Source organism: Carya illinoinensis, chromosome 11, assembly GCF_018687715.1.
Source record: "Carya illinoinensis cultivar Pawnee chromosome 11, C.illinoinensisPawnee_v1, whole genome shotgun sequence".
NCBI lineage: Eukaryota > Viridiplantae > Streptophyta > Magnoliopsida > Fagales > Juglandaceae > Carya > Carya illinoinensis.
In genome coordinates this window covers 40,233,939-40,257,716 of record NC_056762.1, presented here as the reverse complement: position 1 = coordinate 40,257,716, position 23,778 = coordinate 40,233,939, and the positions used below count along the sequence as shown (strand labels likewise).

The following is a 23,778-nucleotide window of genomic DNA, read 5'->3' as shown; positions in this document are numbered from 1 at the left end:
GCATCTTTTTTATTGGTTTCTATCTACACTGGTTCAGAGACGCTCTACCGGACAGGTTGTAGACTCTCATTCATAAACAATAACAATTTTGTGGGCAATGAGCCAATAACCGTGTGTACCCAATGATACAAGATATTCCCAAAACGTAGCACTTCCTTGACACAAATGTTCTAGATTTTATGGTGAAAACTCGGGAATGGTAAGTAATTTGCCTCCGGCCCTTCTTTTCTTGTTTTTCCGTTTTAGAAAAGAATTTAAGTTAATTTCACATTCCGCCTGGTCAAGTCCAAGCATCCACTACATTTCCAACATCCTCTGGAAGCCAAAAGAGCTAACAATCCACAACACATTAATCCGCTGCAAGTCACGTCAATGAATTTATCAGTAGAGTTCGATGAATATATCATCCCAACTAAATGTGTACCGCTCAAAGCTATCCCTCCCTCGACATGCCACTGGGAATTATTGATGGAATCTTTGCTTTTTCAAAAGGCCTGACAAACAGCGAAGCCGGTGCCACTTGCAGCAACAAATACAACAATGGCAAAAGAAAACAAAAGGCAAAATTTGGGCGTCTCTCTCAGGAGTAGGGCATATACCGGAAGCCAAAAGAGCTAACAATCCACAACACATTAATCCGATGCAAGTCACGTCAATGAATTTATCAGTAGAGTTCGATGAATATATCATCCCAACTAAATGTGTACTGTTCAAAGCTATCCCTCCCTCGTCATGCCACTGGGAATTATTGATGGAATCTTGGCTTTTTCAAAAGGCCTGACAAACAGCAAAGCCGGTGCCACTTGCAGCAGCAAATACAACAATGGCAAAAGAAAACAAAAGGCAAAATTTGGGCGTCTCTCTCAGGAGTAGGGCATATACCACCCCAGCCATAAATAATAGTGTTATCTAACTCTGGTTGGCAAACTTGATTCCCTTCTCAATGGATGCCAGGAGTTCGGGCTTCAGACTTTCCAAGTTTTCCTTTTCATAGTCGGAGAGGGGGCCCAACTCCAGAACCTCCTCCACCCCATTCTTTCCAAGCCGCACCTGCAAAAAAGTAGGAAGCACGTTTTAATACTGATCACCAATAGAGGCAAAATATAGCCACACCGTTTCCATTATCATCTGCCTGAATATGAAAATCAGAATGGCCATATGTAAGTGGCACACAAAAGCAGGGAACATTCGAAATGGTGGCCTTTGTAAAATTCTCAAATAAAATGAACCAGTTTCAAGTCTAAACTTTTTGACCAACTCATTCCTCGTAAACCCCCCCCCCCCCCCCCCCCCCCCCCCCCCCCAAAAAAAAAAAAAAGAAAAGAAAAATGATCAAAGCATTAATGGTGCAATGCAGGGTACCATTGCACATTTGCACCAACGAAATAAAAGGTTAAAAGAACTCGTGACAATTGACAAGTGTGGACACTGCAATAAGCAAAGACCTTTCCGTAGAAATCATCAAACGAGTTCAAGGTCAATCACCTTAGAAGCAAAGAATGGAAGCTCAGTGACAGTTGATTGAACAAATGAACACTCCACTACATCTGGAACCCCATTGAGTCCCTTCAGGCAAGCATCAGCAAACATGGCTCCAGCATAGCTACAAGAAACACAGGCAGATACAGAATCATACATAAAGGTTTCCTTCTATTCCCCAGCACTACAAAAAGAACAGGTATAAGAGATGGAGTTACAACATGGGAAAACAATGGAAAGGTTGGGCAAGATAATATTACTTATCAAAATAATAAAAAGGTCGGGCAAGATAAGTGGGACAAGATACATATAATCAGACCAAATGAGCTTTAAAGCAAAAATTCTCAAAAGATCATAATTCTCTTAAGTAAAATCCAAATTTTTGCATTCATTCATCCATGAAAAAGATTTAACCGGATGCATTTCAAAAGTAGCATTGATAATTATAGTGTATCCATAGCAATTTCATCTGAAAGTTGAAACTAACAAAGCTTTTGTCTAAAGTTTTATCCATTTATTTTACACGTGTTCCTAAATGTGAAACCAATTCACAGATGGAACAATTGACCACTGATACAAGCAAATACCCAACTATTTCTGAAACTACGAGCGCATCAAATACACATGAATACATTTTTTTCATCTCCAAAAAGCAATGTCATGGTCTTTGAGAAACAAACCACAGTATCTGCATATAAACAGAAAATATATTTGTGATGAGTATAAATTGAGACTTACGCCATTGACAATGTTGCAGACCCCTTTCCAGCCTTTGCTTCTACAACTTCTGTGCCTCCATCTTGAGTTCTCTTTGTAAGAGCCTTGATATCTTCATCTGAAAAGTTGGCTTTTGGTGTGGCCTATTAAACAAACAACTCAGAATTAGCCATGTCTCCTTAAACAAGAGGGAAGCAAACCAGTTTTACCAGCATATATTCAATGGAGATATAGCTTGATATGATAGAACAGGATGGAAGTTGAGGAGCAAAAGAATTACTTGAGAAAATAGCGGGAGAATGGTTATGCCAGCATGGCCGCCAACAACTGGTACATTGACCTCTGTGTGAACAAATGCACAAAACTCAGTTCAGCCTGAAAACCATCCAGGATAACTTTTCCTTGAACATGAATGAACATTTTCGAGTAGCAAGAATAGAAAGATAACAAAATACTAGCTGGAATCCAACTCTTAAGCAACAAATATCATGCATTAGACCCAATGGAAAATGAAATCCTCAATTCATCTGAACCTTAAAATAGGATTTTGACCAGTTCAGCTGAGTTCTAGTTTATTACCAATCAGACAGGAATATACAAAAACTTTTTCATTAATTAATTAGAATTTATTATTTTAGCAATAACAGAGTAAAAGAACTAGTTTCCAGTTGTAGGCCATTAGCATACCTGCGACATTCACGTTTCCCTTCCCAGCATAGAATGTCTTAGCTCTAACCACATCAAGGGTAGTCACACCAAACAACCTCTTCTCATTGTATGTTCCTGCTTTCTTGAAAACCTCAGCAGCAATGGGAACCGTTGAGTTCACAGGGTTGCTTATCATGTTAACAAGAGCCTGATCCCACAAAACGTTTGCCATACAATCATATAAAAATATGTCATCAAAAGAACCAAAATAACAAATAGCTCAAATCACTCGATGCCTTCTAGAATGCAAAGGTCCAACCATGTTCTGCATAATATTTTACTTCCCGTGTACATTGGATATGCCTATTATTGCTCATCAATAATATCCTTCATTACTTATAAAAAAAAAATTGCCCAACTCCGCATTATACAAAAAAAATAAAATAAACATAAAAATTGAAAAGAACTTAGTGAAAAATATGAAAGGTGTTAAATGCTCAATTCAATGCGATCATTTTCAAAGTCATGTAGCAAGTTTAAAAATGAGAGGAAAAAAAAAAGGGACAGAAAAATATATACAGAGACTCACGTTAGGGCAGTACTTGGCGATGGCAGTGCACAGAGATTTGACGATCCCTGCATTAATATTGAAGAGATCATCACGGGTCATACCGGGCTTTCTCGGCACGCCGGCTGGGATGATAACAACATCGGATCCCTCTAAAGCTTTACCCAGCTGTTCTTCACCCATGTAACCAGACACCTATACCAAAGGCAGATACATAAAACAACTCATTCAATTAAACCCAGTAAATATAGACCATAAAGTAGACAGCTTTTGAAAGGAAAAGGAATTTACTAAAAAACATATATTCATAAAAGCAAAAGAAAATTAGGAACAGTGAGTTATTCAAGTATTAGACTTTCTTTTTCGTTCAATTTTTCGCTAACAAATAAAACCAATTAATTGAGCTGGGAAAAAAAATTGAAAATCGCACAGTCGCATGTACAAGGAATAGGGATTCCGAAACATTTACTCACGCGGACATGATCAAACCCAGTATAACAGTGAACCTCGAAAACAAAAAAAAAAAAACTCAGATCAAAGAAAAACATAGATGAAAACCCGAGAGAGAGAGAGAGAGAGAGAGAGAGAGAGAGAGGTGCGTGTGAGTGGACCTCAGATCTGGTGTTGATGTGGCCGACATCGGCAGCCACACCGGGGGTTCCCGCAATATCATAGAGGGCAAGCCTGGAGACGAGAGGGTTGAGCTTCATTAGCAAAGCCAGGGGCTGCCCGATCCCGCCGGCGGCGCCGAGAACAGCAACCTTGCGCTCCGGAACGGAGTGGGTGGAGTAGGAACGGCGAGGACTGTTTCTTGCAACCGCGGATTGTACGGATCTGAATATAGACGGCCTCATTTTTCACAAACACTGAGAAATTGTGAGAGACAAGGTTGAGCAAATGAGGGTTTTGGGAAGCAGCGTTGTGTGGAGTAGTTTCTCACGACAACTCCGTGCTTCTACGCTTTTACTAAATAAAAAGTGAAGAGAACTTTGTTTTTATTTTTTCACGAGTAAAAAGGGCAGATGGAGAAATTGGAGGTCACCATCTATTTATTTTAGGAAAAATGATAGGTTGACCCGACTATATTCATATATATATATATATATATATATACTAGGTGGGAATAACGTGTAAAATATATTTGTCTAATTTTATGAAATGATTATTTGTAAAAAATAATATATATTTTATAAAAATTATTGATGTCACTTAATAATTTAAGGCATATTGAAAAAAATAAAAAAATTAGTTCAAAGTATCATATAATCCAATACATGTTTATAACATCTATAATTTTAGCAAAGATGTATACGAAAAATTTAATAAAAGTCTAACACAAACGGTAGTTCAAAATATGTGTCGTTTGTTATTTGTATTATAATTCATCAATTTATGTCATCCTGTAGACAATCAATAGAGACAACATTGAAATTCTTATTTTGCTGTTGGTTGAGTCGATCAGGGACAACATAAAGTTAAAACATAATCTTTTTATAAAATTTGTGGTATAATATTTTCTATATATAGCATATATATAAATCATAAAATATATTTTGAAATTGTTGGCCGAATTTACTCTTTCTTGATTAGCTCAAGGATCACGGCCTTTGTCACGTGCCTATCATAGCAAGCCCATGTATGGAATATGACTTAGCGGAAGCTACATCCTACTACCATGGGGAAAAAACACTTTGATTAAACACACTTGTATTATATATTATATGAGATTTTTAAATTTGGAATACTCAATAATCTGAGTTAATGAAACGTATAATACACGTATATTATACTTAGGGATTCACGTCTTATGCACCTAATACACGTGTATATGTTAAGGAGAAAGAGAAAATTAAAATATAATAACTAATATTTAATTACTTATTATTATATAAACTATTAAGTATTATAATTATTGAGATTAATAAATCATATAACAACATTGAATGTTATCTCTTTTAACATTTATGTCTTCATTTTATGTGCCAAACCGTTAAAACAAACGGTGTTAACTTTAACGGAAAAACAAGAAAAACCGTTAAAACAAGATTTTCCATTTCATACACACTTTTTATATATAGAAGATATATATATTTCAGTATTTGTATTTGTGTATTTTATAGTATTGTGTTTTTTTTTTTAAATACACAAAAAATACTGATGCTTTATTCTATTGGGGTGGGTGGATGCTAGATCAGGTTATATCATATGATCCAATGAATACTATAGCATATTCTGTGTACCAAAGGCATCTTTGGATGCTGATGACCGGAAAAGGTTTTTAGCTATAGAAGGAATAAGTAATTAGACGAAGGGTCGTTCTATATACAGTCCCCTTAAGGGGATTGTATTGCAGTCCTAGTACATAAAATGACTAAATCATCCCCAACTTAAAATGTTAATTGACTAAAATACCCTTCCTTCAACCTAAATACGAAGCAAAGCCCTGGGTCTTTTCCCCTTGAATCCGGTTGACTCTTTTCCCTCTACCGTGCTGCTGCTGCCCCCGATTTGAACGGCCCTCTCCTCCACCATTGACGACCACCCTCCACCCACCATCGACAGACTGACCTCCACCATCGACCATCGGCTGCTGACGAAGTTAACGGTAATTTTTCCTACCGAAGAGGACTTGCAGGATTTATTTCGGACTCGTCTGGTTTTCATTTCTTGTAGATGTTGTCCATTCATCAGCCATTTCTTAGGCGCACTTTCCAAGCGGAACCCAAAACAGGTTCGGTTTTTCTGATTTCCAGTTTCTTTTTAGTTTCTCCACCCATTTATTTTCTCCTTGTAATTGAAGTACTAGCTGGAACATGGACAGATATTCAAGTTCTCAAGTTTGGAATTGGGAGCAGTTATCTTCGATGACTTTGCTCACTATAAACTGTTGGAGAGGCACAACAAAGCACGTCTCTACAACCCTCTTATCTTGTCGAAGTTCTACCTTCAATGGTTGGTTCATTCACCTGCTAACATATTGCGAACATATATTTCTTTTTAGACAAAGTAACAGTTATCTTTTTTTTTTTTTTTCAAAGCAACAGTTATCTGTATGTTATTTTTCATGTGATTATCAAGTAGAATTTGGCTGCTTTGATTTCTCCCGTAGAAATTATATCTCATGATTGTCAAATGTGATTACATGTTCTCAGGTGGGGAGCTCCTTCATCTTTATGGTGTGCAAAAGGTTCTACCTGCTAAATTGTTCAACGTGAGATTCTCATTCTGTAATGTGATCTCTAAAATTAGAGAAAATACTAGATTTTCGTTTTCTATGTCTTAAACCAACATAGTTATTTTTTGCAGGGTTTTAGACTAAACACAAGGGCTTTTGCTAGTCGGAATTCGGTGAGGAAATCGAGAAGAGATGTACAACCACCAAAAAGTGAAGCAGATAACACTCCCACAAGTGTTCAAGTTGACAGCATGGTTTCCTCTTCCGAAAATTCAGCTGCACAGAGTTCTTCAATAATTCCTTCCAGAAGTACTGTGCTTCAGGCATGCACTGTCACTTCCGGATTAATAGCAGCTCTGGGTATTATAATTCGTCAGCTCTGAGTATAGTTTCGGAATACGTTACAGCACCGATTGGAAGCTGCGATGGAGATGGGGAGCCGTGACGGTGCCGAAGCTGCTGGGTATCGGACTGGGTCTGCTGGGTTTTGGGTCAATAGCTTCTGCCGATGATTTGGCTTAGGGGGGACTTGGGTATCTGGGGGTGAAAGACTTGGGTATTCCTTCGTATGTTGCTTCGGACTCGTTTCGCAACCTTTGCTTTCAAACCATCGGATGTCTTTTGCACTTGGTCTCCTCCCGTGTAAATGAAATGAAACGCAGTGTTTCATTAAAATGAAACGACTCGTTTCATTATGACTATATTGCAGTCCACTTAATCGGCCTGCAAGAAGAATTATTCTTAGACGAATCATAGTGATTGATGTTGTTTAGCTGACCATTTGGAACAAAGATGCAAAGAGAAAGAGCCAAAAAAAATAAAAAGAGGTAATAAATAACAAGCTTGAAATCCCCAATATGCTTTGAATTTAAAAAAAAAAATATATATATATATATATATATAATGAAGGAAAAAGAACAGCAAATTACAGGCTAGTGCAACGCTTCCTGAAAAAAAATTAAGTCTGAACATTGTATATATAGACAATGCAACCTTAACAAAAATTGCGCAAAGTAGAATCTAAGTCATGTGAGAGGTGTGTGTACAGACATTGAACTTGAAATGAAGAAGATGGTGCAGGTATTGTGAAGCTAGGCACAGCTGACACCAGCAATTTACTCAACATGTCACTACCAAGACGGCAGATTCAATAGCATTGACCAAGTCACGCGTGCCGGCAGCAAGAGATGCAGCGTTGGAATTCACCAAGATATTACTTTGGTGAACTACTGATGTTCAATAGATGAAGTCACCCAGAAGTCCATAACCGAAAGAGCTAGCTTATTATGAGCAAAAGTTAATACAGCCATCGTCTTGTCGATGTCTTTAAGCAACAAGTTTTCTTCTTCTTCTTTTTCTTTTTTTTTTTTTAATGTCCAGACAAAGAAAGGCATGCAGCAATTTAGTAGATCATGTTGCATGAGAAAACATTAGCATTACTCCTAAACCGTTCAGGGCTAAAGCCCTTTCTCCTCTTCAATTAAAGGAACAAGAAAAGGAAAAAACAATGAAAAATGCTGAGGATCTTTCTCTGAAAAAAAAAAAAAGTGTACCAAAGTTGGTGTAACATCCAGTCCAGGCCCGATTTGCCTGTGTTGAAAATTTTAAGTTATCACATGCAACAACTACACAAAAAATGTGACACTCGAACCCTACTGATTACTAAGACATACACTGATCCCATTGTCAAAATCCTGCTTTTCTGGAAATGCACAATGTGGCTTTAAGAAGATGGATACTCAAATGAAGATTAGCTGGAGTCCGAGAGTCACTGCCAAGAAGATGAATGCTTGAAGGCCTTGATCAAAGCTGATGAGGATAGAAATATGCCATAATGAAAGGAAGGGCCTCAAAAACTAACCTAACCCATAAAACAAAATTATTTCAGTTCTGATTCCATGAAGTTGAGATGAGCTTAGTTCATGCGCTCATTGCTTCACCTGTGGGTTGGGTTCTCCTTATCCAGTCCAAGATATGAGAACAATCTTGACGGCTCACAAAATGCCTTCACATATAAAGAAAACCTTTTAGCTATCTGCAACAAACAACAGAACAACATAATATTAAGTATAACCATAATAGACCTATTTCTTGTGCGGTAGGCCTTGAGTTCAGAAGTTTCTCGGCGGTTTGAAATATCCTTCTTCATCCTTAGTGATTCAGGCACCACCAAAGCTCCACCCTTTTCGTGGTATCCATCATAAATGAAATTCATCACCTGTTCCTGCAAAATTTTCTCAAGAGAGGATAACATTAGAAAATAGTTTAAGCAACACCTGATATGATTAATCATTATTCCTTTGGTGCCAATACATCAAGAAGCTCATATCAACCAGTCTCAAAAAATCTGACGTTGCTAAATGTTAAAATGATTTCACAACTATAATTGCAGCACAAAGACTACTGAGTTGAAAACAGAACAAGTTAAAACCTACAATAGGGTTAAAACCTCAAAGTGTTATGATAAATAATGAATTCACAGTTCTGTTCTAATAGGATTTTACACTCATCTATGAGCTTCTATTAATTAAGATTTACTAAATAAGCATTTGCTGAAATAATGAAGACATTTAAACTACTTAAAGCACTCCAAGATGAAAGAAAAGTAGTTGAGACAGATTCAGGAACAAAGGAAAAAATGCATACACATACCAGGGGCTTAGAAGCATCAAGCCAATGATACATTTGCTCGTTACGAAACCAAGTCAATTGCCTTTTCGCAAAATTTCTGCACAACAAATTTACCGTTGCTGGATTGATATATAATGGATAGAGCATCAAAAACACATAAAAAAATAGTATTTTTATTACATACTTCCATTACCTAGATGCTTTCTGGAAGTCAGATAAAAAGGCAAAAAAATCTCCAGGAGAACTCCTACCTCCTTGCTGCCTACAGTATAATAAGTACTCCATTGCCTGAAATTATGAATGACAAAAAAAAAAAAAAAAAAAAAAGAAGAAAGAAAAGAAAATAAAAAGATTATTGAATGACGCAAACTAAATGAACTGTAGCATAACTGCCTAAGATAGAATAACCACTTAAGACCAAAACGAGCCAAAATCAGTTGAACATACAATTATTAGGCAAAGTCAAGTAGAGAGGAGGCAAGATTGCATCATGTTGAGGTTCAAATATTTACTACTTTATACAGAATGGCATTTAAGAAGTCATAGTTGTAAATTTAGAAAACATAACAACATTCAATACAGCATAGGTCAAGCGGAATCAAATTTCTAAAGCTTGGAAGTAACAAAAATTCAGTGAATCCACAGATATTAGAAAGTCTAATTAAGAGAATCATGCATTGCAGGAGATACCCAAACAGGCTTTGCCAAGGTGTCTGGAGATCACCAAGCATAGTATGAGCAAGAATCTAGCTTAAGGATCAAACGATGGGCCTTCCTTTATGAATCGTATCAGCTTTTGAAAACAAAGATTGGTTGAATCACCAAATTCCAGAAACAAATTATAAGGACTATCTTCACTACTTCTTGCAAACTAGACACTAAAATAAACAGAAAGAACAGAAGAAGAAATATCAAAGGCATACTTGTCTGTAACCAATTGCTCGAGTTGCAGAATTTGAATTGGGTAGAAGACCTGTATCAAGAAGCCAGCTGGCCTCAGACAAAATCCCGTCACTTCCTACAGGCAAAAACAACTGTTTAAAATGAATAGAAGTAACGAATATAACAAAGCTAATATGTCAAAAAAGAAAATATACAGACTTATTCATAAGAAAATATCCCTTAATATCAGTTTATCGTCCATTGCATAAAAATTCATCTCAGAAAGTACTATGCCTCTGTCTTTGTGTACACTGACAATAAACATATAATAAAATCACCTTTTAACAAGAAATAAGCAACACTATCATAGGAAGTGGTAATTGATAAACTATGTAGGTAATTTTTTTTTTTTATTAAGTAAAAATATGTAGATAAATAGGTGTGTACTCCAAAGAATTTGAGAATTTTTAGTGTCAGAAAACAAAAAACATAGTTATGTTCCCACAGCATGATCTACCTGAAAGCATATCTTCACAACGATAGTCAATTAGCTTATAGAGATCAACTCTCCGGCTAGAGAGGAAAAAACAAATAAAATCATAGTCCAAATCCTTCGAGTTATTCTCCTCCAGGACATCAGCAGAAGTGTTCACATCATGAGAGCTGACCATTACACCATCACATTGATCCCTGAAAGAATCATACGGTACCCGAAAAGCAGATGGAGGTGATCCAGTAGACTGCCATTCCAAAGGAAATATTGATAAATAGAGAACACTTGTAGTTATAAATATGTCCCAGTGTATTTAATTAATACGCTGAAAGCTAATTTTTAGTAAACTATCTCCCAAAAAATGTCCTTACTAGACATTATTGTGTGTGGGATTATCCTCTTGTAGAATAGATTACTGATAAAGCCAACTAAGCCAAAGTCTAGGTGATAAAAGGAAATAAGCCTTTTAAACAAAATCATACTTCTGGAGCTGTTATGGCAAAGCATTCGAATATTCATATTGAGTATTGTGCAGCTTTGTGTGTGCGTGGGGGTGCTGATAGAGAGGGGGGGAGCCGATGTTCATAAATAAATCAGAAAACATCATAAACTAACCTTGATAATCTCGAGGCTACGCCGTAACCGATACCAATCGTTGGCAGCTAAAAACTGGGCCTTTGGGTCACCTGCTTTGACCACCAACTGCACAGCTGCAGCCCAGTCTTCATTTCTCTGCAAATCTGCTAGCTCTGAACATACTTCAGAGGCAATCTCAGGAGACGCTTTTGGGACATCTGGCTTTCCATACATGAACCTTATATTTGAAAAAAATAAATTGCATTTACATGCCATAAAAGTTTGTATTTATTTATAATGCATGATACGGTATACCTGGGCATGCTAGCCACAACTGAAGACATGATAGTGCTAAACAAGCTTTACTTGCTAGCACTTAGATATTGCATTTGGGGTTCTGAAATGCAGCGCATATATTTGGAGTACATATAATGCTATTGCTAAGAATCTTTCTATTTTGGGGGCTGTGATAACCACATAATTTTTCTATAAAGAAGGATTTTTTAATTATAAAGTATTTAAAATTCCAAAGTTACAGAAATCCAGCAAGTCTTGAATTCAAGACCTCACCCTCCATCAAACACTCATGGAGGAGGTCCCATTTGAGAAACAGCTCATTAGTATTCTAACTATAAATTGCTTTAGTGACTGGGATTTTCAGAAATAAAGTTAATGGCAATTCGCTGAACTTGCATACTGCTAAGATGGCCGTTTGATTGTTTTCACTTTGGACCATCAGCCTTCATATCTGATTATGTTTGGATTGTTTTCTTTCACACCCCTTGTGTTTCTTTGACAGGATTTTATAAGTCATACTAGGTGGTTTGGAGGCAGACCAGACAAGATTCGTAAAAACAGGGACTAGAAATTTTTTTATCCCAGTAAGATATCCATCACTATTCATTCTCTGATGCCTCCAGTTGAGCATATGTTATGTAAATAGGCCAGACAACCTTCTGACACCCCAGAGAAATGAGAGTTTTTAATAAATGTGATCATATTCTTCCAAGATGACAACATCAGATCAACAGTAACTACAAACTATAAAAGGATTTATGGTAACATACCATCGCAAGTACAATCCAGTCCCACCGGAAACTATGGGAACACGTCCACTGTCAAGAATGCATCTTGTAGCCTGCCTTGCATCCTCAAAGAATTGCCCAACAGAATACTCTGAAAGAATATAATAGTAAATATTAAAGTTGGATTAGCCCAGTCTAGTTCCCAGCAGCTTGTATTTAGGTGTTTTCTCTTGTATACTTCCTGTGTACTTGGGCTATGCCTATTTACTTGTCAATAAAATTTTCTTTTTAATTATCAAAAAAAACATTAAAGTTGGATAAAAGAAATGTTCGAATACCTAACAATTGAGGAATCAACGGTATTAGAAGAAGCAATTTTTGAATCATAGCTTCAAAATTAGCACAATATAAACATTATTGCCTAGTTGAAAAAAGCCAGTCCCATGGGTAACATACCTTCGGAGGGATGCAGTATGTCAACAAGATGATGTGGTACCTCCTTAGAAAAGGTAAAGAGCAAAAATTAAAAAGTTGTATCATTATCATTTTCTTGATAAGGAATAAATTTATCAAGAAAGTGGAGAAAATCCAAGTACATAGGGCATAAAAATTGTAAAACTATGCAACAGAAATGGAAAGATCTGGTCAAATCCAGTTAACAAATAACAAGCAAGGTTAAATGACACAAGCAACCAAGTAGCTGCCTCCCAAAAAAAAAAAAGCTGATAGAAGCATAGTGGAATCAATAATTAAAAGAAACAATAGGCATGGTTTAGTTTGTTGCGTTGTGAATGGCAGGCGAATGTACAAATTGGTCTCTGCTCGTGATAGAAAAAAACAATGGGTATGGTCTAACTTCTTGTGTCGTGCATGACAAACAAGCAACACATATTGGATTCTACCCGTGAAAAATAATAATAATGGGGCATGGTTTCCAATTTGAATTTTCGAATAAAATTTGATGAATATTCGGGGAATACATGACTAGTTATGCATTCCAATGCAACATATAAATATTTGAAAGCAAAAGTAGAGCAATCATTCCATTGCTCAAAAGAACTGACGTGCACATGATTCTTGTATCACTAGATTATCAAGAATAAGTGACGCTCTTGTATATATTCCGTGTACTTGGGCTCTTTCCTATTCTTATTTTCGATCAAATTTTGATTACTGATAAAAAAAATTAAAAAAAAAAAAATTGACATGCACATGAGATATTTTCACTTTAAATATCAGTGCTTTATAATCTTTCGGTTTTCCCTCAATCTAATTAGGCAGAGAAATTTCTAAACATTCTTTAGGAACTGAAATTGAAACATGAGGCGTAGGCCTAATGTGAAATGACAGATATGGCAAAACAGTAGCCAGAGACACCATAGCAGAAAATCTTGTGGTATATACAAGTCAAGATAATCTGTTTCAGGATGATAATCCCAGACGTGCATTCAAGGACTTTAAAATACATTATGGCTCATCAAACACACATGCATCACACGCAATTACATTGAAACAGTAAACAGATAAGCTTGAAGTTTAGAGGGATAAATTCTTCCACCATAAAATAGATCTCCACATGTATACTTGAGCCATGGTATCAACATCACTCAAAAAATCATAACCAATAAAATTCAATTCTTAGTGGCTTCGAATTACCTCTAATATGACGTGCTATACCATGATAACATGAAATATATGGTAACCCACAACTCATTATTCATCAAAAGGAAAACATGATAGAAGAAGGAAATAATAAGCATCTTTCTTATCTTAATCAGGCACCTTTCTATCACTCGGAGTAGGCTTTGCAGATCCAACATCAAGACCCTGATATACCTGAGATATGAACAATATTTAATGGGTGAGTTTGGTAGAAAAGAAATTTCAGTGCCAATTTTAGGCAGAAAGCGAAGGCAATTCTATCAATATTTTCTTTTTATATTAGTAAGAAGAATTCTATCAATATATCCTATCAAAAACACGATGTCAAGTTCTTTCTTTCGCTACAAGTTCTTAGCTGCCAAATAGCTTCAGCGTGCCACTAACATTCAATCTTTTGTCCAAAATTATCCATAATTGTCACATTATTTCTACTATAGCTACAACTGATAATGCAGAAGATTATTTAACTCTCAAATGGACAACACTCGAGATTTGATATGGCACTTAATGAATTCAATGCTGGGAAGACAAAAAGTTTCGTTTTAAATTAAATCCAAAACAACCTCTCGTACTCGGCAGTTCCCAGCAGAAAATTACAATCGTCTTTCTCGTGTTTTATTTACAAATAAATGAAGCTACTTTTTCCTTGCTTCCAATTTCTCGGAAAAACAAAGAATGGAAGAATTAGTTTTTTTTTTTTTAATAATAAACAATAAAAGGAAAGTTTCTTTTCTTTTTTTCAAACCTGGACAGAGTCGGCGCTCATAATTTCGCCATTGAGCCGCTTGGCGAGTTCCAATGCAAGCCGGCTCTTCCCAGCACCGGTGGGTCCAGATATCACAATCACCTTCTCCTTCTTCGCGCTGGAAACTGGGCACGCGACCGAGAACACGCGGCGGCGACGAGTTAACCGGAAAGAATCGGCCCTGATGAGGGGCTTCTCAGGCGAGAACGAAAGGCGTAAGCAACAGGCGCGGAGGCCACACGTTCCACTCAGCATTTCGGTCCCCCAGAGAGAGAGAGAGAGAGACCACAGGGGATTACTTTGCGGTTTGTGCTACTGCCTCTTACAGTCCCACTGGAGTCTCTAGAGAGAGATTTCTGGCCAGTTTTTGGAAGCGGGATAAGGTTTTGAGGCCACCCAGTCCATTTTTCGTTTCCTTTTTCTACTTTTTTCTTCCCATAAAAATAATAGTTTCTTAACGATATTTTATATATATATTTAAGTGTAGTTTCGTTATAATATTTTAAAAGATTATTATTTTGTCTAGAGAATAGTTAAGAAGGCCGAGTAGAGTGAAAAACAAACACTACAGCCTACACAGTTAGCTTGTGGGCTGGGAACTTGACAACCCATCTTTCTTTATGGCATGAAAAACAAAAGATAACGAGGAGGAAATTCCTTGCGGAATTGGAAATGATTTCATTTAGGACAAACTTCCAATGGGTGTCTGTGTAATATGGATGGCCCATGTTGATGATACTCATCAGTCTACCTAAACTCGAATCTACCAACTGGTGGTTGGATGTAGCATAGCTCAGATGCTTAGAACTGAAGAAATTTCTTCAAGTAACCAAGAGAAAATGAATCTCAACTGTGAGAAAGACAACCATTTCAGCTCAACAGGCTATCCTAGATGATGAAGCAGCTCTGGATTGATCGCCGGATCCAATCCCTCTTCCCTGTTGCATTGGTATCTCTTCTAGTCGTAGGAACTGCACGGCTAGTCCTCGATAACTTGAAGAGCAACCACAGCCAGGCTTTCCAGTTATATGGCAGGGCAAGAGCAGAAAAGCATAGGATACCAGTTGTTATTTCTCCCAAGGATCGTATTGAAGAAGGATGCAATGTCTTTGAAGGGGAATGGGTGTGGGACAATGAGTCCTATCCTTTTTATACAGAAGAGAGCTGCCCCTACTTGGTTAAACAGGTGACTTGCCGAAGGAATGGGAGACCCGATTCCTTCTATAAGAATTGGAGGTGGCAGCCTAATGGATGTGATCTCCCAAGGTAAAATTTCTTTTAGACCTACTAAGGGCTCGAATTTTATCGTTTAAATAGTCATCTGGTCAGCATTTCTATAGCACTGTCCTAACTAATGAAAATGTTTGGTGAAAATGTTTTTCCACTTTGCACGTCTCAGGTTCGATGCATTGAAGTTGTTGCAGATCTTGAGGGGTAAAAGACTGATGTTTATTGGAGACTCTGTACAGAGAGCTCAGTTTGAATCAATGGTCTGTTTAGTACAGTCTGTAATTCCTGAAGGAAAGAAGTCCCTTCGAAGAGTTCCCCCCATGAAGATCTTCAGAGTTGAGGTACCCCAATTTGCTACTGTCACTTATGAACTATGATTAATATGAATCATGATAAAACTTAGGAGCATCCTATCAAAGTCTCGATATGTTTCCAGGAATTTGATGCATCCATTGAGTATTACTGGGCGCCATTTATCGTTGAGTCCAACTCAGATCATGCAACAAATCATACTGTATTAAAACGGTCGGTCAAGCTTGATTCCATAGCTAAGCATGGCAAACAGTGGGAAGGAGTTGATGTGTTGGTATTTCAGAGCTATGTATGGTGGATGTACAAGCCTCTGATCAATGCAACGTGAGTACTGGATTCTATACCTTTCTAATCAAAATTAGTTCGGGTTTCCATATATCATTTTGTTGCATTAAAGATAGGTAGAATGCAGTTAAGCATAACACTATTTATTTTCTCAAAGTTTCTGTATGTTTCATGGAGATTGAGTTGGTCGTGTGTATTCTGCAAACATTTAAGTGCAAAAGACTTTTAGACCGCTTTGGAATCAAGGGGTATGATCAAGGTTGCCAAAATGAGACAGAACTAACATTTCTCATCTAGGGGCAGACAATAAAAAATTGAAGAGGGAGCAATAGAATAATCATGACAGGCCATGGAAGAGTCCCCCCGGGGTTAAAAATTAAAAGCTAGAAGAACACTTTCGGCCTAAAATTCATGGTAAAAGAGAAGGGAATGATCCAAATTCATGGCTATGAGACATGCAAACACCCAGTACACTTGCCGCTTACATTTCAAGCTTATATTCTGTGGAATAAACTTTTGAGTGGAGACTGAGTCTTGGTTTTATGATGTCAGATTTGGGTCTCCAAATCATGTTAAAGAATATAATGTGACCACGGCGTACAGATTGGCTTTAGAAACTTGGGCAAGTTGGATAGATTCCACGATCAATCCTCAAACTCAAACGGTGTTCTTCATGAGTTTGTCTCCGACACACCTGTGGTGAGTTTTACTTCTTTCTTTTGTCCTGCGTAGTGGTGAGTGTTACTTATAAGACATGAAGACTACACAAGCATACATAACTCTTTTGCTCCTTTTAACTCCTCCCCTATCTCACTTGCCCCCTACAATTCCCTAACACTAGCAAAGGACCTGGGATTTGATCTTTAGAGTTCTAGTACAAAGGAAGAACCTCGATTCAGTTGTAACATGTCTTACTTTGACCATGGTTTCTCCAAAACCAGTGAAGAGTCCCCTGCTGTTCTGAGTTTCTACTTCATTTTGAAAACATCCTTTTTATTTTCTTAACATTGTAGGAGCTGGGAATGGAAGCCTGGAAGTGATGGAAACTGCTTCAATGAGTCGTACCCAATCCAAGGTCCATACTGGGGCAGTGGTTCAAGCCTCCAGATCATGGAGATAGTACACGACACAATGCAACAATTAAAACGCAACGTAACACTCTTGAATATTACACAGTTGTCTGAGTTTCGAAAGGATGCTCATACATCAATTTATGGGGAACGTAAGGGCAAGCTCTTGACCAAGGAACAGAGATCTGATCCGAAACATTTTGCCGATTGCATACACTGGTGTTTACCAGGCGTCCCTGATACTTGGAACGAAATTTTGTATGCGTATTTGTTGAAAAATCACCACAACTATTAGTAAGTTCAACCTGGATTTGACCCTACAAAAATTTGGAGGGCCTCATCTACATAATGATACAGAGGAAGAAAATTGCAATCTAAAAAATGTCAGGAAAAATAGGGAGGAAAACCAATGACTACGTCCAACGGTACTAATGTTATGCTTTATTAGCAAAAGGGTATAATTACTTGTTGAAATTGTATCTCAAAGTTGGTGCCATGTCCGGCAACAAAACCAGACAATAATACCATTCGATCTAGATTTACAGCACTCATAAATACTGCCTTATTATTACGTGTACAATTAAAATTGAGAACCTCAACCATGATTATTCACACAAATTGGCATATATCCGACATATTCATCTGCAAAGGCAACTGCAGCTATACACGGGTGTTTTTGTTTACCTACAGAAACTCCCAGTCGGAGTCGCAAGCCTGCTGTATTGGCAAATTCTTCAAATCTAAAGGTGTGGCAGGCATAGATTGCAAGCTGTCTTTGCTAGACCCCATATCAACATCTCCATACCAAACAGCTAGCTGTTCATATTCCTCTGCCAATCTCTTTTTCGAAGCAAACGCATCTTGAATCCTTTTCTATTTTTTTTTGGGGGGGGGGGGGGGGGGTAACACAGAGAGAGAGAGAGAGTCAGTCAGTTGCACAACTCTCCAGATAATAATTTAAAAACTGAATGAATCAAGAAAAAATACCCAAGATTCTAATATATTTTTCGAGAGGCATAACCAGTAATGAAGTATATAAAAGGAGAATGGGAATTATACCTTACATCCTCGAACTAATATCCTTTTTGTAATATGCACCATAAAATATGAAAAATTGTAATGTGCAACTCAAACTACCAAGGGGTATGTCTGGCTGTGCACTTTTATTTATTTATTTATTTTGATTAATAGGACTTCAATAAAAGGTGTAAAAGACACAATCCAAATACACAGGAAATATACAATAAGACACTCAATTAGAAAAAACAAAAAAAAAAAAAGATACATGGGAATCGTGAAAATAATGCAAGTTAAAGTCTATGGAAGCTGTCCAAGAGGAGACTATTGAAGAAGATAGTTTGAACTCCTCCAGCGTCCATTCATGATCTTCAAAACTTTGTTCATTCCAATCCCTCCAAATACACCATATGAGAGGTAGAAACCATTTCCCACACTGCTGCATTTTTGTGGGAGAACACCTAGCCCTCTCTAAGAATAAAATAGGTTTACCATTCTTCGGTCATGACCCCAGCCAACTAATAGTCCTAAAAAACGACTCCACAGAGTACTTGCAATCTTGCAATAAAGTAAAATATAATCCAGGGACTCTCCACTCTTACACATACAAGACCAATCAACCACCACAATTTGTCTTTTCCCTAGGTTTTCAATGGTGAGAATCTTTCTTAGAGAGGATGTCCGAGCAAAATACACAAACCCTATGGAAACTTAGTCCTCCATATGCTCATCCAAGGATAGGAGTTATATTATGTTGAGTAAGAATATTATAGAAAGAACGGACATTAAATATCCCTATCTTGGCAGGAGCCCAATAAATCATGTCAACTCCACCTCCAGTGGTAGATTTAATAATGCGGTGAAGGCATCTATCTCCCAATCATGGGTCACTCCGGCAGAACTGACATTCCACTTGTCAAAAGTACTAGATATGATTCTCCATATGGTCCACCACATAAGCCATCCTTAGAACATGCAATGGTGTATACATTAGGGAAAGCTTCCTTAAGAGCCCTATCTCCACACCCCAAATCCCAAAATCTAATCATGGTCCGCCTTCCACCACAAATCTTAGTCTGATAAGAAAACTTTCCCCACCCCTTTCTTATGAATTACACACTCCAGCCCATAAACCTCCAACCTCATAAGAGCACCATCTAACCCACATACTACCATACTTAACTTCCATCACTGAATGCCATAATGCCTCCCTTTCCATGAGTGCACTTTTAATTAGGATCTAACCGTTAAGATGAACGGGAAAAAAAAACAAGTGGTAGTTTAGGGTACACATTACAGAATGGGTATTAGTAGAGGTCAAAAATATAATTTCCCAAAGAAAATAATTGTTTTCAAAAGCTAAACTTGATCAGTGATTCCAAGAAACATGTTCCTAATGAGTGTGACCTAAGAAAATTTCATGTATTTGCTGAAATTTCCATAAACAGGTCCTTCCCACACGACGAAAAGGAATACGCCTCACCATGTGATGGATCCATTTTGGCAAATCCAGTATGATAAACCTAACCTTTGATGCATACTTTCTTCTTTTAATATAAAGCGTAATCAAGGGTATGAAGAGAGAAATACATTTCTAATTACACAGCTAAAACTCATTAGATCTAGTTCATTTCCAATCCATTTTTATTCATTAGCATCCAATGAGATACGGAAATGTTACAAAGTCCTTTCCAAATCTACTTTTCCACTGGACCTAACACAATAGCAGAGAGAGAGAGAGAGAGTACCCTGTATGATCTGAGCTTTCGGACTCTGCGAGAGACAGCATAAAGTTCACTAGGTTCTACAATGACACAGCTTTCATCAAGCTTCACCTCATCACACAATTTGACAGTTTCCATGCTAGAATCATTAATATCTTTGTTCAAGTCATATGAAGGTCCTGTAAAAGTTTTATTAGTGATAACTAATCAGGTAACTCCAATATCAGAGATCCATGGATGACCAGCTATATTTCCACAATTAACAATCGCTTCAGTATCATCATCGCCATCATTACATTTATAATTTCTAACTACCAAAAAAAATCAGCAAAAGGCTAATGAGCTCTTGCTCAGCTAGCTCCTCCTTCTCCCAAAAGACTGGGATGAAGACTTAAGGTCTGAGACCCACTGAGTTAACAATAAAAAAAGTATAGAAAAAAGAAAGCCAACTGACAGGAAGGGATGAGGTAAGGAAAAGAGTGCATCTAAGTCCCACCTTGAGCAGATTCCCTGAAATGAATATGCCTATTTCCAGATGATTCTTGAATTTCCCTAATGCTGGAAGTGTCTTCCTCTGCCAAAATATAAGTTTGTGACACCGCAATAGGGAATAAAGAAAAAATCTTATAATATAATAACATTATAAGAAAAAATTATATTATATATTTCTTATTCTTATTATAATATAATAAAAATATATATACCAACCAATGGATTCCGCTAGTAGGATACTGCTGGAAGAATCATGTCCTAATTTGTCTGCCTTTTCCTTACAGGGGATAACTGGGGCAGGTGCAGAAGAGGGGAGTTTACTGGAACTATGACAAATACAATCCCCATGATTATTACAAGATGCTGCATACAGGGAGTTGTCAGGTAATTTCCCAGGCAGGCTACAAGACTCTGCTGCTAGGGAACTGCCAGAGCACACGAGTTTCATCTCCACTATAGTTTTCTCATCAGATATAACTGAAAAGGCTGATTCAGAAGAAGTATTCATACTTGAGACATCAGACATGCTCTGACTGTCTTCTTCACGGCAGTCAGTAACTGTTCCCATTTTCGGAGGGGATTGGAACTCCACACAATGAAATGAAGATGCTGGCGGAACCTCAGTCACAACTCCAAATGTATTTTGATGATTACTTTCACTGAACTCACAAGAAAATGATGCTCCAAAGGGCTCTTTATCATTCAGAGAAAATAACTCCAACACCTCAGTTAAAGACTCCTCTGTGGCGTTTTCTTCAGCACTCACATTTGGGTTTTCATCTGTCATAATATCATCAATCTCTTGAGGAGATGGGACAATCTCTTCCACTTCAAGGCAATCAACAGAAGTTGGAGGTATGTTTTGATTTATAAGGCAAAGCTTACTTGAAGTGTCTGGCAGCTGCTTCTTCAAATGATCATCTGCATTGGGTTCCACGTGCGACTGCTTGATGACATCTACATGATTTTCCTCATCACCCATCATTGCCTTCAAATAGGTGTTAATCGCATCATTGCTTTTCAGAGCCACAACTTGTGCTTGACACTCAACAGGATCCACTAAAGGAGGAAGTACATCCTGAACAACATCAGAACAAAACTTTTTCACACTTCCACCCATAGTTTGCAACTGGTTTTCAACATATTTTACTGTATCCTGTGGATTAATTCAAAATTATGACAGGAAATGTCAGCTGCAGTAAAAAGCTTAACAGCAATTAAACTGGAAGATAGCCCTCAATTCAATCTTCTTCTTCTTTTTTCATATGGGTTGATGCAGCTTATACCACTAACGAAGATTTACTTCACACAAACATAACTTCCCAATAATACCCAAAAAGATAGGTTCAGTCAAGGCACCAAAAAGAACGGAAGATTTGATCGAAAAAATAAAAATCAAAGATACCTTGTTGACAATATCATCTACCTCTTGGCACACAGCTTCAAGCTTCTGGAAAAAGTTCCCAACCCAGGTTATACCTTTATGTTTCAGATCCATAATATTGCTGGAACAAATATTGTAGATATGTTAAAGCTCTCAATAGGTACAACTAATTATTCTTATTCAACAATGATAAAATTTACCGGAAAACTTGAAAATGAACTTTTCTAAAGAATCACAAGACACGTATCATTATAGTGCTAATTCTAAGACCAATATCTCAGCTCAGAGAGACTGTATAGATGCTAGTTTCCCCTACATCAGCAGGGTTAAAAAAACGTTTGAAAAACTGAAAAAGAGACATGAAAAACGAGAAAAAATTCATAATCCCCCCAGATATAGAGCCAGACAACATAACCGCATTTAAAATTAATCTAGTCAATATGTTCAAAAACATGATTAGGAGGAAAGAAGTCATGGAAAGGCCAGCTAATGATAGAGTGTGTACTGCCAATCATCCCAGTGAGAGAATAGCTTAATCAACTTAAGTGTGATATTGTTATGCTTCCGGAAGAAATCAAAGAATTTATTGTACCTTTATGATGGTTGAGTTCCAATATTACAAAGATTTTTATGGGTTGTCTTTTCATGATTTCTTTGTATATATTTATGTTTCTAATTAGGTGTTTCTCTTGTATAATTCATGTGCACTTTTGGCAGCACAAAAACACATCATGTGTTTCTCTTGCCAATCGTTACTCGTTCACAAAGCATGGGATTTCGCAAGCAAAGCACTTAATTTAATTTAACCATGTCTTCCCTCATAATCAAGTCAAACTAATCCAACGCCTTATAGCCTATAATCTCGTCGTCATACAGACCTAGAAAATAAAGAATTAAAACAATACGCCATACAAAACACAAACACACCCATACACAAAACACATGGTAGCGTATTCACGCAAGCATACACACATACAAGATTTATGCCAAACAGAGAACTTGAACTCGAGGCCCCGAGCTTGTACCCAAGTTTTCACTGTGTTTCCAGAGAAACATTAACGCGAGCAAAAAAACAAAGCAAAATATTACTCGGAGTTTCCACAGACAGGTATAATAATTTAACACTATACATTAAAGCAAAAACCCTACAAAACCGAGAGGGGAGAGAAAAACTGTTATACGCAGAAAACCTAAAGAAGAAGAGTATGTAGATGACGGAAGGGTGGATTACCTGTAGCAGCAAGTGATCGGCGTTGAGTGCTACCGGTGAACTTAGCACAGCCTTTTATCGTGGTGGCTGCTGGCTGATGCTTTTCGCAGGGCCACAGGTTATAACTTTATTAGTTAAAAGAGTGGGTTGTTCCGCGAAAAGTAAACGCTGAACTTGGGAGTGCCAAGCTCAAGACGGCGTCGTTTTTTATTTTTTACTCGTTCCTTATTTTATATAGAAAATACAAGATGAAAAATATATATTATTGTAGAGGGAACTTAAAATAGATTGTACGACTTTATCAAAACAATGCAATAATAATTTGTTCTTAATAACTATTATTTTGAATTATATACCATATTTTGAGTGGAAATACAAAGTTGCTTTCCCTCTTTGCTACTACTCATTACTCCCCCATACTCAATTTTAATTCCTACTTAATTGTAGTGTACA

At 37.2% G+C, this 23,778-nt stretch overlaps 5 protein-coding genes across 18 annotated transcripts; 2 read left to right on the top strand and 3 right to left on the bottom strand.

Moving 5' to 3' along the window:
* Positions 1–349: 349 nt before the first annotated feature.
* On the bottom strand, positions 350–4,439 carry LOC122280792 (malate dehydrogenase, mitochondrial). Of its 2 annotated transcripts, XR_006230024.1 has the most exons (8): positions 4,024–4,439; positions 3,434–3,607; positions 2,884–3,052; positions 2,477–2,538; positions 2,218–2,339; positions 1,486–1,603; positions 851–1,050; positions 350–567 (listed from the first exon to the last, which is right to left on the bottom strand). XR_006230024.1 is itself a non-coding variant. In XM_043091818.1 (7 exons), the coding sequence occupies exons 1-7, from the start codon at positions 4,264–4,266 to the stop codon at positions 910–912; spliced, it is 1,029 nt and encodes a 342-aa protein (XP_042947752.1). In that variant the 5' UTR covers positions 4,267–4,438; the 3' UTR covers positions 633–909. The 2 variants fall into 2 exon arrangements, 1 of the variants encoding a protein (XP_042947752.1); XM_043091818.1 differs by lacking the exon at positions 350–567 and having other exon boundaries at positions 633–1,050; positions 4,024–4,438.
* Positions 4,440–5,727: 1,288 nt separating this feature from the next.
* Positions 5,728–7,315, top strand: LOC122283029. 2 transcript variants are annotated; one of them, XM_043095180.1, is made up of 4 exons: positions 5,728–6,143; positions 6,234–6,364; positions 6,565–6,623; positions 6,719–7,315. In XM_043095180.1, the coding sequence occupies exons 2-4, from the start codon at positions 6,277–6,279 to the stop codon at positions 6,968–6,970; spliced, it is 399 nt and encodes a 132-aa protein (XP_042951114.1). In that variant the 5' UTR covers positions 5,728–6,143; positions 6,234–6,276; the 3' UTR covers positions 6,971–7,315. The 2 variants fall into 2 exon arrangements, with proteins under 2 accessions (XP_042951114.1, XP_042951113.1); XM_043095179.1 differs by having other exon boundaries at positions 5,728–6,364.
* An 822-nt stretch (positions 7,316–8,137) lies between these two features.
* LOC122283025 (tRNA dimethylallyltransferase 9) lies at positions 8,138–15,022 on the bottom strand. 6 transcript variants are annotated; one of them, XR_006230517.1, is made up of 12 exons: positions 14,602–15,014; positions 13,977–14,030; positions 12,651–12,693; positions 12,237–12,345; positions 11,209–11,407; positions 10,618–10,840; positions 10,142–10,236; positions 9,412–9,506; positions 9,240–9,315; positions 8,672–8,811; positions 8,449–8,592; positions 8,138–8,358 (listed from the first exon to the last, which is right to left on the bottom strand). XR_006230517.1 is itself a non-coding variant. In XM_043095170.1 (12 exons), exons 1-12 carry the CDS (start codon positions 14,854–14,856, stop codon positions 8,391–8,393), a joined length of 1,407 nt encoding a protein of 468 aa, XP_042951104.1. In that variant the 5' UTR covers positions 14,857–15,018; the 3' UTR covers positions 8,138–8,390. The 6 variants fall into 6 exon arrangements, 4 of the variants coding, with proteins under 4 accessions (XP_042951104.1, XP_042951105.1, XP_042951107.1 ...); XM_043095170.1 differs by having other exon boundaries at positions 8,138–8,443; positions 8,528–8,592; positions 14,602–15,018; XM_043095171.1 differs by having other exon boundaries at positions 8,528–8,592; positions 14,602–15,017.
* A 186-nt stretch (positions 15,023–15,208) lies between these two features.
* LOC122283028 (protein trichome birefringence-like 31) lies at positions 15,209–18,045 on the top strand. The gene is made up of 5 exons (XM_043095178.1): positions 15,209–15,867; positions 16,001–16,172; positions 16,268–16,467; positions 16,981–17,127; positions 17,442–18,045. Exons 1-5 carry the CDS (start codon positions 15,494–15,496, stop codon positions 17,791–17,793), a joined length of 1,245 nt encoding a protein of 414 aa, XP_042951112.1. The 5' UTR covers positions 15,209–15,493; the 3' UTR covers positions 17,794–18,045.
* Positions 17,913–23,495, bottom strand: LOC122283024. 7 transcript variants are annotated; one of them, XM_043095169.1, is made up of 7 exons: positions 23,347–23,495; positions 22,137–22,236; positions 21,617–21,887; positions 20,948–21,511; positions 20,736–20,813; positions 20,264–20,418; positions 17,913–18,371 (listed from the first exon to the last, which is right to left on the bottom strand). In XM_043095169.1, exons 2-7 carry the CDS (start codon positions 22,227–22,229, stop codon positions 18,183–18,185), a joined length of 1,350 nt encoding a protein of 449 aa, XP_042951103.1. In that variant the 5' UTR covers positions 22,230–22,236; positions 23,347–23,495; the 3' UTR covers positions 17,913–18,182. The 7 variants fall into 7 exon arrangements, with proteins under 7 accessions (XP_042951103.1, XP_042951099.1, XP_042951102.1 ...); XM_043095165.1 differs by having other exon boundaries at positions 20,948–21,887; positions 22,158–22,236; XM_043095168.1 differs by having other exon boundaries at positions 20,948–21,809; positions 22,158–22,236.
* Between the last annotated feature and the right edge of the window lie 283 nt (positions 23,496–23,778).